Source organism: Balaenoptera borealis, assembly GCF_965194805.1.
Source record: "Balaenoptera borealis genome assembly, chromosome: X".
NCBI lineage: Eukaryota > Metazoa > Chordata > Mammalia > Artiodactyla > Balaenopteridae > Balaenoptera > Balaenoptera borealis.
The window spans coordinates 51,879,093-51,897,037 of NC_138881.1; the positions used below are offsets into that span (position 1 = coordinate 51,879,093).

The window sequence follows — 17,945 nt, forward strand, 5'->3', positions numbered from 1 at the left end:
AAGTCAGTTCAAGACTCCATTCCCTGCCTCCCTTCCTGCATGATGGGAGATAATTATGTAGGGGCGTGGGGGGTGGGTCTGTCAAGGCAGCTCCCAGGAAAAGCTCCAAACATCTAAAGTACTCCCCATATATAGATTATCTGGGCTCGCATCCTCTACCCCTTCACCTTGTGTCTTTTTCACTGCTCATCCACATCCTCACCCATAGTGGTGCAGGAGATATAAAAGAAGGTACCGTGGAAAGATGAAGATTTAGCAAAATTGAAGGTGCCTGGATCTGGATTTGGGTGGTTATCTGTGCTGGTCCAGGCCCTGGTTGCCTGGACCAGTTAGGAGGACTAACCACTGCAGGCTGTGTTTCCCAGGCTCTCATATTAGTTGACTTCTAGTTTCCCTCAGTGAGACAGACATTGAAAGCAGATTGAAGGACAAGAATGAGGGAATGGAGAGGGTATTTCTTCCTTTTCTCTTGTTTGGATACCCATGATAAGCCTGTGATTCTACTTTCTATCAGGTGACCCCTGTCCCTAGAGTCTGGACATACTTCCTCCCTCACCCCTCCAACCTAAGGGTGATGTTGGCCTCCTGCTGTCACTAAACTCTGGGTTAACTTCCTGTCCTTCTTAGATTCTCTGCCTATCACCTATGTAACCAATTTCTTCTCTGTGTTAAATTCGTTGTGACAAATATTTGGTAGTTTGTTTTCCTAGTTAGATCTTGACTATAAAATAGACTAATGTAATTGCAGCCTATGATTCAAGGTGAGTGAATGGGAGACTCCTTGGTCACTTGACTCAAATAGGGTATTGGGCAACAGCCCCTGAAAAGGCTGAAGCCCCTTTACTTCACCACAACCCGGTGTCAGTAGATTGGCTGTGGACCCAAGTTTGGTTTGGTAACAATAGCAGCCAGAGATTCAATGGAGATACAGGGCTGAGCAAGATGATGCTACCCTTATACTTACCTGAATTCTTCAGGACCTTGCTTCTAAGACATTACAGCTCCAAATTCTCTCAAGGATCTTGGTGGGGATGTATAGGCCATTGGGTTAGTTTTCTCTTTCAGTGGCTAGGCTCCTATGCCTGTTGAATGCCCGATCACTCTAATCCTTCCCCATGGCCAACCAGACCCTTTCCCCCAGTGAACTCCCCCACCCCACACACACACCAACACAACAGCCCCCAGGATTTATTTTGTTGAGGATTTTATTGTGGAGGATAATACAGGAGAGCAGCTTCAGGCGAGTGGGTAGAGCTGTAGTGCCCTCAAGCTACCTGGGTCCCCAGGTGGTTTTTTGGAGGCATTGTGTGTTTCTGGGCAGGCTGCAAGGTTACAGTTGGTGTTTAAGATAGCTAATCAACACAGGGGGAATATCCAGCTGGTCGATGGCTTGTGGCTGGCTGGCGTGGCGCAGGGCTCTGCGGATAACTAAACGAGCCTGTGATAGTAGTGACCGTGGAGTGGCTACAGGAAGGAAAAACAGGTCATGAGAAGCAATTCTCAGTGTAGTTCTCCCACCCAAGCTTACATCCATCCTGCCCTGGCTACTGAAGCCCTAATTGCTCTCTCCCTTCTAAGAAATGTCCCCTCCCTGCCCTCAATGCATGGTACCAATGGGGACACACTGAGGCCTAGAGAGGGCATGTTCAAGGCCACAAAACAGTCATGGGCAATGCCAGAAGGAGAAACTGGGCTAGTGCTATCCCCTACCTCATCTTAGTGATCCCTTCCGTAAAAAGGAATCTGTAACCTCTTCTCTACTGGGGCCCCAGGAGAGGGAAGAAGATGGTGTTTTCTCCAACTCATCCCAGAAGGATTAGCTTGGGGGGTGATTTGGGGCCCTCGGCCCTCCAAGCCAGGAGACCTATTAGAGCTGGTCTGCCTGACACTCACCTCGGGCCTGTAGCAGCAATGCAGTGCCTTTATCATATTGTGAGTTCAGGTCCAGGGAGAGAGATGGAAGGTAGATGTTAGCACCAAAATCAATTAACAGCCGGATGTACTCTGGCTCACAATTATGGTGCAGGCAGATTTCGAGGAGGGTGCAGGGCCGTGGGACTCGAGTCAGTAGGTGCTGGTCAGTACAGTTGTAATCAGGGTCTGCCCCATGGAGCAAAAGCAGGCGGAAACAATCAAGGTGACCGTAGACTGCAGCCAAATAGAGGGGGCCAGAACATGAAGCTATGTTTGATGCCCAGACTGGTAGTTTTGCCTTGACGTTGGCCTCTGCACCATGACCCAGGAGCTCCTGCAGGATGGCAACAGCACCATCACGGGCAGCTGTGAGCACAGGGGAGCAGTTGTTGTAGATGCTACCACCAGGACAAGCACCAGCTTCCAAAAGCACACGCACACAGTCCAGATGGCCATGACTGACGGCGGTAAAAAGTGGTGTCTGTGCCTTGACGTCCAAGCTGTCAACATCAGCACCATGTGCCAGGAGGACCTGCAAGCAGCTAAGGTGGCCATAAGAAGCAGCCAAGCGCAAGGGTGTCCCAGGGACGCCCCAGCCACTTCTACTGTTGATGAATCGTTTATAACGCTCCTGGCGCAAAAGCTGGTCCAAGGTATAAGAGTCGTTGTTGTACACTGCTTGATTGAGAGCCTGCTTCTCCCCCGTGTCGGTGTCCTCCTCCTCCTTATCGGGCTGCAGGAGGGAGAAGATTTTGGTGATGTCCATGAGGTTCACCTTGGCTAATTGGAGCAGAACTATTCTCATTATGAGCAGGAGGATATGCCAGATCTGTGGATGACAAAAACAGCAGAGACTGAGGGCTCCCATCAAAAGCCTGGATGCTTGCCCCCCATCTTTCACATCAGGCTCTTTACTCATGGGTCCCCTGCTTCTAACTCCTACTCCATCTTATTTCAGACCCCAGAGATGGCTGCCAAAATAGATCAGGCCATTTCACAGCCTGGTGCCTTTGCATATGCTCTTCTGTCTTCCCTTCAAACTCCTACTTCTGGGAAACCTTCCCTAATCTCTTCCTCCTCTGTGCAGGGATTCCAAAGGATTACAACTAGGCTTTAGCTATGAACTTTCACATCACATTTCCACTTATCTGTGCTTCATCAGTGTGTAAACTCCAGGGTGAGGACTCCTGTCTCCATCTTATTATTCCTCCACTCCCAGTAGAGCCTACATCATGACCGGGGTGTTGGTAGATACATCTTCCTTGGTTCAGAATGTGTGGACTAATGAGGTGGTTCTGGTCTGGTAGTTGCTAGGCCAACAGAATGGTGTTTTGTGGTGTCAAGCTGTCATCCCTGAGCATTCTGACATCAGTCTCATGGGGCAGGCCCTCAACTCTACCTCTCAATCTTTTAGATGAGATTCAGCCTCTTCACAGCCCCTCATATGTGACCTCCCCTCAGACTCAGGCCCCATGCTTCAGGCAACAGGGTTGCTCAGGAAATGGATGTTGAATGGCATTCACTGATTAAATAAAGAGGTGACATTACAAGTAAAAGTAAAAGGTGACTTCAAGTAAAACATAGTCGAAGAGATAGTAGGAAATAGTTGAGGTTTCCAGGACAAGTCCTCCTCTCTGTTGACAACTGGTTTTTCCACCAGGACCATTTCAATCCAGGAATCCCTTTGATTGCCAGCATCTCTTTGGAAACTATGGTTTCCCAATCTCTCTGAGTCGAGCCTTTTCCCATCCTCTCTGTTCCACCCAGCCTGGAGCCTTGCCTCAACCCTCAACTCTTCTCTCCTCATTATCCCCAGGCCCTACAAAATCACCCATGGCCTAATGGCTGACTCAACTTAAACCCTTGGCATTTCTAGTCCTGTTCCTAATGCTCCAAAATCAAAGTCACCCACCTCAGCTGGTAATGTCATCAGGGTAAGCTGGTAGGGTTTTCAGAGGTTGAGTCTCCCTCTTATCCCATACCCTGCAGCCCTGGGCTCAGGGCTTCAAACCTCCTTTTATTCATTGTCCACCTCCACCCCTCTTTGTTAGCCTGGGGCCTCAAATACACACCTCATAGAATAAATTGTGAGGTGGGTGGGTGGGGTCTCCCTCAACTTTAGCCCCCCTGCCACAAGTCAGCATCAACTCCATATATGGTCTTTTATTTATTCACTTTTGAGGTGCAATTATAAGAAGATAATTTTAGAAATCAGGCAGACCTAAGTTTGTAACTCAGCACCCCCATTTCCTATCTGAGTAAGCTTTGGGAAAGTCTCTTCCCTCCTTTTTTTTTTTTCAGTGCTCCCAATTTTATTTTTATTTAATGCTAAAATTTAAAGAAAAAAAAAGGTACTGTAAATCTGACAAATGACAGAATGCAGGTGATATTTCCATAGCGTGATTTTAAAATAGAATAATGTTGATATCTGAGATTACACTCATTCAGTTTCCTCATTTATAAGACAGAAATGATAGTCCCTGCCTCATGGGGCTGTTAAGAGAAAGAAAGCAACCATATACTAGATCTTCAAAGGTGAGCTTCCTCTGTGCCTTCAACCTCTCCACTGGCTCCTCCCCCTCAATCATCTTTGGAAACAAAACTCTTCTGTGGTCCTTTGTCCTACTCTAGCTACCTTTCTTTTCTTCTCTCTCTTTTTCACCAAACATCTCTAAAGAGTTGTCTACCATCCATTTCCTCACCTCCAATTCCACCCTCTGCAGTCTGTCTCCACCCACCCTCAATCACACACTGAGATATTTCTTTAAAACTCATCCTTGTAGTTAAATCTACTGGCTGTTTCTCAGCTCTTTCCTTTTCTGACTTTTCTGGGACATCTGTCTCCACTGACCACTTCCTCCTATGTAGTCTTCCCTTGGCTTCCTGGCCAGCACACTCTTCTGATTTTTCTCCCCTGAAATAGTTTTGTTCCCCTTGTTCTCTCCTTGTTCTAGAGCTGTAGCTCTCACCTTTATCAGGATGATTTCAAGCCTACCACTCCAAGTCCCCCAGCTCTCTCTTCAGCAAAAGGTATGTATTCACTGAGTTCTTTCAGGTACTTCAAAGTCAGCAGTATCACACCACCACTACTACTATCACCATCACCAAACTAGATCCACATCTCAGTTCCTCATCATCCAACTGGTCAACCAAACCAAACGCCCAAGACTAATGTCAGCCCTCTTATCACATTGTTCCACTCGCATCTAATTGGTTATCAAATCTAGGATTTTACTTCCTAGAGGCCTCTATAGGCAACCCGATTGCCAGTGCTTTATCCAGACCCCCATCATCTTTTGCATCAACTGTTGTAGTAGTCTCCTAGCTAGTTTATCTTTTCAATAATTTCTCCACATTTTGGCTAAAGTGATCATTTAAAAGTACAAATCTTCTCTCTGCCAATCTTATATTTTAAACCTTTTAATCACTCCCCTTTCTTTCAGAGTATAGCCCAGATGCCTTGCCAGGCTCACAGGTCCTTCATGAGAAAACCTTGGCCAATATCTCCAGCCTCATTTCCTACCACTCCTCTACTTATACCCCAAGATCCATTGATAAGGGAAGAGAAATGATGGCTGTTGATATACATCATGCTTCCTTCTGTCACATGTAAGTCCTTCTGATGGGTTAGTTCCTTGAGTCTTTGCTCTTAATAGTACTATAGCAGTCATCACACTATATCATAAGTCCTTCTATATAGGTCTGTTTTGCCCCCAGTGCAGATTGGGAAGCCATATATGGAAGTAGTAAAACATGGTCTAGGATTCTGCTTCAATCTCAACTCTACCAATTAGTAGTTGTGTGATCTATGGCAGATCATTTAATCTCTCTGTGCCTATTTCTTCATCTGTAAAGATAGTATGATACTAGTATCTGCCTCAGAGGGTTATTGTTAGGATTAAATGAGTTAATATCAATACATCTTAAATGTTTAGAATACCACCTGTATGTAGTACTCAGTAACTATTTTCACTATGATTTTTATTATTACTTAGGTCTCTAATTTCTATGGTTGTTGCTCCCTCCTGAGGTTAAAGCTCTATAACTTCAGAGATGGAATGCACATAATAAATTATTTACTTTAATCTCCTCAATTTAGAGATGGGAAAACCAAGGCTTAGAGGAGAGCAGAGACTTTTTCCTAAGGTCACATGGCTGTTATTGACAGTTGTCTCATTAGCAAGAACTCAGAACACATCTATAATCGTGTGCTTTTCAGAGCTATTTCACGTAGTGGAATAGGTAATATTATTCCCATTTTGTGGATGAGGAAACTGAAGTCCAATAGGGTAAGGGATTTGCCAGGTGCCTTACATCAGGGCAATAGCAGAGCCAGAAATAGAATCCAGGTTTCCTTATTCCCCATCCTGTTCTTTCTACTGCCACCTGAAAAATAAACACATACCCCTCCCCCTTGCCTCAAGCAGTCATATTGTAGCTCTCAGGATCCTCAGGTTTGAGGGTCATACTGGATTCCAGGATCTCAATCATAGAAGGTTGCTTTACAAATCATTTCTTCTGACAGCCAGTAGGGATTCTCTCCTTACTATTTTATTTGGGGCAGTGGTGTTCAGAGAAATGAAGAGGAAAGGGAGTGTGAAGGGAAATGCTGAAGCTCTCACCAAGGTCATACTATGAACCCACAGCAGGGCCCATATTATGAGCCTCCAGAGGGAGAACAAGGCATGACCCCAGCTACCTTGGGCATTTGAGTGAATTGTGCCTTATCTCATTAGATAGGATAAGAAAACCTAACTCATTTTTTGTTTAATCTCACCATACTGTGGTTTATTAATCTAAGAGTTTCTATGTGTGACCATTCTGTGCAAGGATCCTCGTCCTGATCCCCAAAGTGCAGGGGTTTTAAACCCTTTTTTGGTGGCATTGGCCTCTGTGACAATCTTGCTAAGTCTCTGGTCCCCTCTCAGAATGATTTTTAATATATAAAATATATAGAATTAAAGGAAACCAATTATATTGAAATACAGCTATCAAAATATTTTTAAAACTGCATGATATAGTAATAGAAGTTCTTTACTAACACGTTAAATAACAAGATCTACTAATAATTTCTAAGTGATTATGAGTATAAATGACATTTCCAGATCTCTGCCACAACTGTAATATGATAGGGAATATCTATGATTTCTTCTGGTGACCAAGTTACAGGAACTAGTAATACTATTGCCATTTGCTGCCTGCATTCATCCTTGAAGGAAATGGTAAATTTCAGTTAGAGATTAGGGGGATATAAAGGTGATTGTTTGCCCCATCTGTATTTTTGGACCCTTTGAATTCTATCTAAGGCCCTCTTGGGGGGAGGGTCTGTGAATCTAGGTTAAGAACTCCTACGGGAGAGTGGCTGGTTTCAGTGGGCCCTAGAATAGTCTGCCAGGCATTAGTAGACTATTTTTAGTACTCATCTTCCCCGCCCCCCCCGCCACACACACTGAGGAACTCTGCCCTTCTGCCCTGAGCCCACCCTGCTGCATCCACACACAGACTCACAAATACTACACAGGGACACAAAGACAAAACTTCACCCTCCCTGTATTGCATAACCGCAGCAATTTCCCTCAAGAAGTAGGCCCATTTGAACCCCAGAGCCTAGACAGACACAGTTTCCTGGGACAGATGCGGCAGGAAACCATCCTTCCCTCTGCGGGAAGGTTTCCCCACTAACCTCCCAAGCACCCCCAGAAACCAGACCCAGTGGAAACAGACTACTAAGGGTGGTGATTATAGGTCCACTGGCTGGCAGCCCTTAGGGTTCACTCGTCCCTGACAGCATCATCGCGTCCTAGGCTCCAGGTACTCACCGGGCTGCCCCTACCCCTCTGCGAAGCATTGGGCCCTGGTGGCCCCTCCAAGGGGAGCCCCCTACTGCCCTGGGGGCTGGTGCAGGCAGGGCTCTCAGTTTCCACTGTTAACAACACCGCTTAAAGGCTGGCTGAACAGGTCCAGAGGGCTAATTTTAATTTACCCTCCACCCTCCCTCCCAGGGCCGTATTATCTTACTAATGCCATACTGGGAGAGATCCCAGTGAGAGGAGGACCATCCTCGGGGAAGTCCTGGAAGGACTGTCAGGCAGGTGTCTGGCTGGGCCAGGACTCAGGCTCCTAGTGTGTCCTAGGGTACCCCTCCCCACCATTCATATGGGCTACAAGGCCAGACTCCTGTGCTGTGAGTGTTCTCATCCTTTCATCAAGGGACCTGAGAAGGCCTGTTCTCCCTTAGCACACTTTCCTCTGGCCCAGGCCTCTTCTTTTTCTCTCCCTACTTAGCCACTCTGGATTTCCTTTTTCCTTTTTTGAAGGACCAGCAACACATTGCTCTCTCCTTCCCCCACCCCAATGCCCCCACTCCCAAGAGTGAGGAGGATGGTGGGAAGCAAAGACCTCCATGCTGGTACATATATCAACAAGGTTTTCTAAAATTTAGAAGGCCTGATCATTTATAAATGCCTCCCCAGTCCACCAACCTACCAGGCTCAGCTTGAAGAAAATACCTACAGCCTCTCCACTCTTCTCACACCTAAGGCATCAAACCAGATTCATGTGTCCAGCACTAGGAACTTTGTCAAAAGCTCAGGTCTTAAATGTATTGTTTTAGCTCCCTGGTTGCCATGAAATGAAGGAAGTGGTAGGGAGCTACCTTTAGAAATAGTCACATTATCTACTTTAGATGTCACCCAAAAAGAAAGTGGAAGCCAGCTCTTTCTTCTCTCTGGGAGGAAATGCCAGCCTAGCATTTGGTATACAAACTACATCACAAACCATCTGATCATGTCTGAGAAACACTTTATGGAGAAACTATCAAGAAGCCACTATGTGTAAGGTTCGAAAGGCAGGAAGAACACAAAGAAATGTAAAATATAGTATCCCTGAAAGAGTTCACAGTTTATTAGGAAAAACAGACATGAAAACAACTGTATTTCTCATAATGCAAATATGCCAGAACTAAAAGCTGCCTATGGTTATCTTGTGTCTTTGTCAATCTCCCAGATTAGTCTGGGGGGTTACTGCAGGGTTCTATGTCCCTACATCCACCAAAACCAATAGTAACTTGAATTTTCCTGAAAAGAGATTCCAGTCTATATAGAACATTGATCCCAAGACCTCAGAGTCCCTTTCTTTCCCTTCCAGTCATCAAAGAAGAGAAGGTTCCAGTCAGGAAAAAAGAAAAGCCAGTGAGGGAATGAGAGATGTGTTGGGATAAAGCACTGGCAGCCCTGTTTTACATGATTACTTTGGTGTTAGAATCTGCACATTGAAAGGAAATTTCCACATTTCTGAGAGATGTCCAATGACTTCTGCTTAAATGCTTCCAATAATAGGACACTCTCTACATCCAGAAGTAACACATCTCATTATTGGACAGTTCAGTTAGTCCTTCTTTCTGCTAAGCCTATATCTGCATCTATAAAGCATCCCTGAGGTCAACTGCTGATCCGATCTTCATTTACCCTTAGGACCTCAGAGAACACAGTTACTTTCTTTGCCCCAAAACAGCCCCCTAGGGATCTGAACCCAGGTATCTTATCCTTCATGTCACCTTATCTCAGTGAAAACAGCTCAGCTCCTTCAACTATTTATTTCAAGCTGGTATCTATCCAGTCACTTCCCAAGTCTTGTCTACCACACTCATGAAGTGGTCATGCAGCCTGCTTACACATTAACAGCACCAGGTAGTTCACAGGAGGTCAGATGACTTCTTAGGAAAGTGTCAAGTGTGTCTCAGTGTGATCAATGACTCTGACTATCAGAAACATCAAAAAGCATATCTGCTTCACCTCAGTTTGAGCCAGTGGCCTGTAGTTGTTTATTATGAGGTTTCATGCAAACCTGATTAGCAGCCAATAAACAAGCTATTATGATGCAGTATTATTCTTGAAAAAAAAGATTAGTAGGATTTTTTAATAGCAAATTTTGGAGATAATTGTATATTAACATACAGTTGTAAAAATAATACAGAGATCCCCTGTAGACTTTACTATTTCCTCCAGTAGTAGAATTTTGCAAGACAATGCAGTGCCACAAGTAGGATATTGACATTGATACAATCCACCTATCTTATTCAGATTTCCCAAGGTTTACCTGTAGTCGTGTGTGTGTGTGTGTGTGTGTGTGTGTGTGTGTGTTTACTTCTGTACAATTTTATCACATAGTAGGCTCTTGCATATACCACCACAGACAATATACAGAATAGTTCTATCACAATAAGGATACCTCAGATTTCCTTTTTATAGCCATATCCACTCCTTTCTCACTCTCCCTCCTTGGTCCCTAACCCCTGGCAACATCTAATCTCTTTTCCATTTCTATAATTTGGGCATTTCAAAATTATATAAATGAAACCATACTTTTCTTAAAAAAATATTTTCCATGCCCCTATTTGACTTTTTTAAAAAATTTTATTTATTTTTGGCTGTGTTGGGTCTTCGTTGCTGCACGCAGGCTTTCTCTAGTTGCAGTGAGCTGGGGCTACCCTTCATTGCGGTGCACGAGCTTCTCATTGAGGTGGCATCTCTCATTGCAGAGCACAGGCTCTAGGCGCAAGCTTCAGTAGTTGTGGCACATGAGCTTGGTAGCTGTGGCTCACGGGCTCTAGAGAACAGGCTCAGTAGTTGAGGTGCACAGGCTTAGTTGCTCTGCGGCATGTGGGCTCTTCCCGGACCGGGGATCGAACCTGTGTCCCCTGCATTGGCAGGTGGATTCTTAACCACTGCACCACTAGGGAAGTCCCGAAACCATAACTTTTGAAAGTAGCTTTTTTTCATCCAGCATGCCCTTGGGACTTATCCAAGTTGTTGCCTGTATCAAGTTTTTGTTTTTGTGGTATGTATGTACCATGATTTTTTTAACCATTGACCCAGTGAAGGACATCTGGATTGTATGTAGTATTTGGCTATTAAGAATAAGGCTTCTATGAACATCTGTGCACAGGTCTTTATCACTCTAGTAATATCATAGGCCTTATTGAGTAAAGTGATTACCCTAACCCTAACCCTAACACTAACCCTAACCCTAACCCTAAAGTGATTACTCCCACTTTACTCTTCCATGTCAGGATTCTTTTAGCTATACTAGGGCCTATGACTTTCAATATTTAGAATAAGCTTGCCTATGTCTCCCCCCCCCAAAAAAAAAAACTTAATGAGATTTTGGTAGAAACTGTGTTAAGTCTATATAACAATTTCAGGAGAATTGACTGCTTTACTGTGTTGAACCCATGCACATGGTATTTTTTTAAATTGTTATTGGAGTATAGTCGATTTACAATGTTGTGTTAGTTTCTGCTGTACAGCAAAGTGTATCAGTTATACATGTACATATATCCACTCTTTTTAAGATTCTTTTCCCATATAGGCCATTACAGAGTCTTGAGTAGAGTTCCCTGTGCTATACAGTAGGTTATTATTAGTTATCTGTTTTATATATAGTAGTGTGTATATGTCAATCCCAATCTCCCAATTTATCCCTCATCTCCCCCCACTTTCCTTCCTGGTAACCAAAAGTTTGTTTTCTACATCTGTAACTCTATTTCTATTTTGTAGATAAATTCATTTGTACCCTTTTTTTAGATTCAACATATAAGCGATATCATATGATATTTGTCTTTCTCTGAACATGGTATGTTTTTACATTTATTTAAGTCCTTAATTTCTTTCATCACATTTTGTAGTTTTCAGCATATGTATCATGTACATATTTTGTTAAGTGTATACCTATGTATTTGAATTTCTTTGGATAAATTATAAATTACATTGGGTTTTGATTTCAGTTTCCATGTGTTCATGTAGAAATTTGATTTTTTGTGTGTGTGTATATTGATTTTATATCTTGCCACAGTGCTGACTTCACTAGTTCCACTGTTTTTGTTTTTGTATATTCCTTGGGAATTTCTATGTAGTCAATCATGTCATCTGCAAATAAGGACAGCTTTATTTCTTCCTTTCCAATCTGAATGGCTTATTTCCTTTCCTTGCCTTTTGCAGTGGCTAGAAATTCCAGAAATATATTGAATAAGAGTGGTGAGAGAGGACGTCTTTGCTTTTTCCCAGTCTTGGGGGGAAGCATTTAGTCTTTCATCATTAGGTATGATGTTAACTGTAGGTTTTTTATAGATGCCCATTGTTTTATAGACAAAAACCTAGGTTCACGAAATTCCCTTCTATTCATATTTCACTGAGAGTTTATATCAGGAATGGATGTTGGAATTTGTTAAATGCTTTTACTGCATCAATAGATGTGGTCATGTAAGTTTTCCTCTTTAACCTGTTCCTATGGTGGATTATGCTCATTGATTTTGAAACGTTGAATCAGCCTTTCATCCTTGGAATAAATTCCACTTGGTAATGGTGTATAATTTTTTGTAATGCATTGTGGGATTAGGTTTGCTAATGTTTTGGCAAGAAATTTTATGTTTAAATTGATGAGAAATATTGGTGTGTAGATTTCTTTTCTTTTTTTTTCTTCTCTCTTTGATTTTGGTATCAGTGTAATACTGACCTCACAAAATGAGTTTAGAAGTCTACTCTTTTCTTCTGTTTCTGGAAGAGATTGTGTAAATCCATAAAATTGGTGTTAATTCTTTAAATGTTTGGTAGAATTCTCCAGTGAAACCATCTGGGCCTCGAGATTTTGGGGGGAGGGGAGCTTTTACATAATGAATTGCAGTTCTTTAATGGGTATAGAACTATTCATATCAGATACTTCATCTTTATTAAAGTTTTAGTAGTTTGTAGGTTTTGAAGGTCAATTTTCTCTAAATTGTCATATTTATAAGTGTGAAGCTCTTCATAGCATTCCCTTTTACAATTAATCAATTATTTTATTGTGGATATATATTTACCATTTTACTCACATTAAAAATATTATTTTTTTTGTTTTATGCTCTGTTTTATGTATTGTTTTATGTTCACAGCAAAATTGAGAGGAGGCACATAGATTTCCCACATGCCCCACCCCTATGCACAAATAGCCTTCCCCTTTATCAACATCCCCCACCAGAGTGGGCTATTAACAATTCATGAACCTACATCAACACATTGTAATCACCCTAAGTCCATAGTTTGCATTAGGGTTCATGCTGCTCGGTGTTGTACATTCTATGGGTTTGGAAAAATGTATAATGATATGCATCCATCATTATAGTATCATACAGAATATTTTCATTGCCTCATAAGTACTCTGTGCTCCACCTATTCATCCCATCCCCATCCAAGCTCAGGCAACACTGACCTTTTTATTGTCGCCAAAGTTTTGCCTTTTCTAGAATGTCATATAGTTAGAGTCATACAATATGTAGCCTTTTCAGATTGGCTTCTTGCACTTAGTAATATGCATTTAAGTTTGTGTTGACCTAAAACAAATAGACTACCAAATATTTCTCCAGAAAAAATGGCTTTCTTCAAGATCTGCAGAGAATTGTAATTTGGGGTCTGTAATCATGGTGAGACATGTTCAAGTCCCCCCACAGCAAGGAAAGAAGCACACTTTTTAAAAAAAAAACATCTTTATTGGAGTATAATTGCTTTACAATGTTGTATTTGTTTCTGCTGTATAACAAAGTGAATCAGATATATGTATACATATATCCCCATATCCCCTCCCTCCTGCGTCTCCCTCCCACCCTCCCTATCCCACCCCTCTAGGTGGTCACAAAGCATGAAGCTGATCTCCCTGTGCTATGTAGCTGCTTCCCACTAGCTATCTATTTTACATTTGGTAGTGTATATATGTCAATGCTACTCTCTCACTTCGTTCCAGCTTATCCATCCCCGTCCCCGTGTCCTCAAGACCCTTCTCTACGTCTGCGTATTTATTCCTGTCCTGCCCCTAGGTTCATCAGAACAATTTTTTTTTTTTTAGATTCCATATATATGTGTTAGCACACGGTATTTGTTTTTCTCTTTCTGACTTACTTCACTATGTATGACAGACCCGAGGTCCATCCACCTCACTATAAACAACTCAATTTCGTTTCTTTTTATGGCTGAGTAATATTCCATTGTATATATTTGCCACATCTTTATCCCTTCATCTGTCGATGGACAACTAGGTTGCTTCCATGTCCTGGCTATTGTAAATAGTGCTGCAATGAACATTTGGTACACGTCTCTTTTTGAGTTATGGTTTTCTCAGGGTATATGCCCAGTAGTGGGATTGCTGGGTCATATGGTAGTTCTATTTTTAGTTTTCTAAGGAACCTCCATACTATTCTCCATAGTGGCTGTATTGATTTACATTCCCACCAACAGTGCACTAGGGTTCCCTTTTCTCCACACCCTCTCCAGCATTTATTGTTTCTAGATTTTTGATGAAGGCCATTCTGACTCCTGTGAGGTGATACCTCATTTTAGTTTCGATTGGCATTTCTCTAATGATTAGTGATATTGAGCATTCTTTCATGTGTTTGTTGGCAATCTGTATATCTTCTTTGGAGAAATGTCGATTTAGGTCTTCTGCCCATTTTTGCATTGTTATGTTTCTTTTTTTGATACTGAGCTGCATGAGCTGCTTGTAAGTTTTGGAGATTAATCCTTTGTCAGTTGCTTAATTTGCAAATATTTTCTCCCATTCTGAGAGTTATCTTTTCCTCTTGCTTATGGTTTCCTTTGCTGTGCAAAAGCTTTTAATTTTCATTAAGTCCCATTTGTTTATTTTTGTTTTTATTACCATTTCTCTAGGAGGTGGGTCACAAAGGATCCTGCTGTGATTTATGTCATAGAGTGTTCTGCCTATGTTTTCCTCTAAAAAGAGTTTTATAGTGTCTGGCCTTACATTTAGGTCTTTAATCCATTTTGAGTTTATTTTTGTGTATGGTGTTAGGGAGTGTTCTAATTTCATACTTTTACATGTAGCTGTCCAGTTTTCCCAGCACCAATTATTGAAGAGGCTGTCTATTCTCCATTGCATATTCTGGCCTTCTTTATCAAAAATAAGGTGACTATATGTGCGTGGGTTTATCTCTGGGCTTTCTATCCTGTTCCATTGATCTATATTTCTGTTTTTTTGCCAGTACCATACTGGCTTGATTGCTGTAACTTTGTAGTATAGTCTGAAGTCAGGGAGCCTGATTCATCCAGCTCCGTTTTTCTTTCTCAAGATTGCTTTGGCTATTCGGGGTCTTCTGTGTTTCCATACAAATTGTGAAATTTTTCGTTCTAATTCTGTGAAAAATGCCATTGTTATATTAATAGGGATTGCATTGAATCTGTAGATTACTTTGGGTAGCATAGTCATTTTCACAATGTTGATTCTTCCAATCCAAGAACATGGTATATCTCTCCATCTCTTTGTATCATCTCTAATTTCTTTCATCAGTGTCTTATAGTTTTCTATATACAGGTCTTTTGTCTCCTAGGGTAGGTTTGTTCTTAGGTATTTTATTCTTTTTGTTGAAAAGGTAAATGGGAGTGTTTCCTTAATTTCTCTTTCAGATTTTTCATTAGTTTATAGGAATGCAAGAGATTTCTGTGCATTAATTTTGTATTCTGCTACTTTACCAAATTCATTGATTAGCTCTAGTAGTTTTCTGGTAGCGTCTTTAGGATTCTCTATGTATAGTATCATGACATCTGCAAACAGTGACAGCTTTACTACTTCTTTTCTGATTTGGATTCCTTTTATTTCTTTTTCTTTCCTGACTGCTGTGGCTAAAACTTCCAAAACTATGTTGAATAATAGTGGTGAGAGTGGGCAACCTTGTCTTCTTCCTGATCTTAGTGGAAATGGTTTCAGTTTTTCACCATTGAGAACGATGTTGGCTGTGGGTTTGATATATATGGCCTTTATTATGTTGAGGTAAGTTCCCTCTGTGCCTGCTTTCTGGAGAGTTTTAATCATAAATGGGTGTTGAATTTTGTTGAAAGCTTTTTCTGCATCTATTGAGACGATCATATGGTTTTTAGCCTTCAATTTGCTAATATGATGTATCACATGGATTGATTTGCATATACTGAAGAATCCTTGCATTCCTGGGATAAACCCCACTTGATCATGGTGTATGATCCTTCTAATGTGCTCTTGGATTCTGTTTGCTAGTATTTTGTTGAGGACCTTTGCATCTATGTTCATCAGTGATATTGGCCTGTAGTTTTCATTCTTTGTGACATCTTTGTCTGGTTTTGGTATCAGGGTGATGGTGACCTCATAGAATGAATTTGGGAGTGTTCCTTCCTCTTCTATGTTATGGAAGTGTTTAAGAAGGATAGGTGTTAGCTCTTCTAAATGTTTGATAGAATTCGCCTGTGAAGCCATATGGTCCTGGGCTTTTGTTTGTTGGAAGATTTTTAATCACAGCCTCAATTTCAGTGCTTGTGAATGATCTGTTTATAATTTCTATTTCATCCTGGTTCAGTCTCAGAAGGTTGTGCATTTCTAAGAATTTGTCCATTTCTTCCAGGTTGTCCATTTTATTGGCATAGAGTTGCTTGTAGTAATCTCTCATGATCCTTTGTATTTCTGCAGTCAGTTGTTACTTCTCCTTTTTCATTTCTAATTCTATTGATTTGAGTTTCTCCCTTCTTTTCTTCATGAGTCTGTCTAATGGTTTATCAATTTTGTTTATATTCTCAGAGAAACAGCTTTTAGTTTTATTGTTCTTTGCTATTGTTTCCTTCATTTCTTTTTCATTTATTTCTGATCTGATATTTATGATTTCTTTCCTTCTGCTAACTTTGGGGTTTTTTGTTCTTCTTTCTCTAATTGCTTCAGGTGTAAGGTTAGGTTATTTATTTGAGATGTTTCTTGTTCTTGAGGTAGGATTTTTTTGCTATAAACTTCCCTCTTAGAACTGCTTTTGCTGCATCCCATAGGTTTTGGATCATCGTGTTTTCATTGCCATTTGTTTCTAGATATTTTTTGATTTCCTCTTGGATTTCTTCAGTGATCTCTTGGTTATTTCGTAGTCTATTGTTTAGCCTCCATGTGTTTGTAGTTTTTCCAGATTTTTTCCTGTAATTGATATCTAGTCTCATAGCACTGTGGTCTGAAAAGATACTTGATAAGATTTCAATTTTCTTAAATTTACTAAGGCTTGATTTGTGACCCAAGATATGATCTATCTTGGAGAATGTTCCATGACCACTTGAGAAGAGAGTGTATTTTGTTGTTTTTGGATAGAATGTCCTATAAATATCAATTAAGCCCAACATTTTTAATGTATCATTTAAAGCTCTGTTTCCTTATGTATTGTCATTTGGCATTATCTGTCCATTTGTAAAAGTGGGGTGTTAAAGTCCCCTATTATGACTCTGTTACTGTCGATTTCCCCTTCTATGGCTGTTAGCATTTGCCTTATGTATTGAGGTGCTCTTTTGTTGGGTGCATAAATTTTACTATTATTATATCTTCTTCTTGGATTGATCCCTTGATCATTATGTAGTGTCCTTCTTTGTCTCTTGTAATAGTCTTTATTTTAAAGTCTATTTTGCCTGACAAGAGAATTGCTACTCTAGCTTTTTTTTTTATTTCCGTGTGCATGGAATATGTTTTTTCCATCCTCTCACTTTCAGTCTCTATGTGTCCCTAGGTCTGAAGTGGGTCTCATGTAGATAGCATATATACGGGTCTTATTTTTGTATCCATTCAGTCAGTCAATGTCTTTTGGTTGGAGCATTTAATCCATTTAAATTTAAGGTAATTATCGATATGTATATTCCTATTACCATTTTCTTAATTGTTTTGGGTTTGTTATTGTAGGTCTTTTTTCTCTTGTGTTTCCTGCCTAAAGAAGTTCCTTCAGCCTTTGTTGTAAAGCTGGTTTGGTGGTGCTGAATTCTCTTAGCTTTTGCTTGTCTGTAAATGTTTTAATTTCTCCATTGAATCTGAATGAGATCTTTGCTGGATAGAGTAATCTTGGTTGTAGTTTTATCCCTTTCATCACTTTACATATGTCCTGCCACTCCCTTCTGGCTTGCAGAGTTTCTGCTGAAAGATCAGCTGTTAACCTTATAGGGATTCCCTTGTATGTTATTTGTTGTTTTTCCCTTGCCACCTTTAATATTTTTTCTTTGTTTTTAATT

At 41.1% G+C, this 17,945-nt stretch overlaps 1 protein-coding gene across 1 annotated transcript; it reads right to left on the bottom strand.

Annotated features, from left to right (window-relative positions):
• Window positions 1-1,187: 1,187 nt before the first annotated feature.
• On the bottom strand, window positions 1,188-7,856 carry ASB12 (ankyrin repeat and SOCS box containing 12). Its single transcript, XM_082376713.1, has 3 exons — window positions 7,734-7,856; window positions 1,894-2,743; window positions 1,188-1,464 (listed from the first exon to the last, which is right to left on the bottom strand). Exons 2-3 carry the CDS (start codon window positions 2,717-2,719, stop codon window positions 1,331-1,333), a joined length of 960 nt encoding a protein of 319 aa, XP_082232839.1. The 5' UTR covers window positions 2,720-2,743; window positions 7,734-7,856; the 3' UTR covers window positions 1,188-1,330.
• Between the last annotated feature and the right edge of the window lie 10,089 nt (window positions 7,857-17,945).

Coding starts and splice junctions, on each gene's coding strand:
- ASB12 (XM_082376713.1), bottom strand. CDS start 2,719: ATGAGAATAGTTCTGCTCCAATTAGCCAAGGTGAACCTCATGGACATC. Junction 1,465..1,893: donor ATTGCTGCTACAGGCCCGAG/GTGAGTGTCAGG, acceptor TCCTTCCTGTAG/CCACTCCACGGTCACTACTA.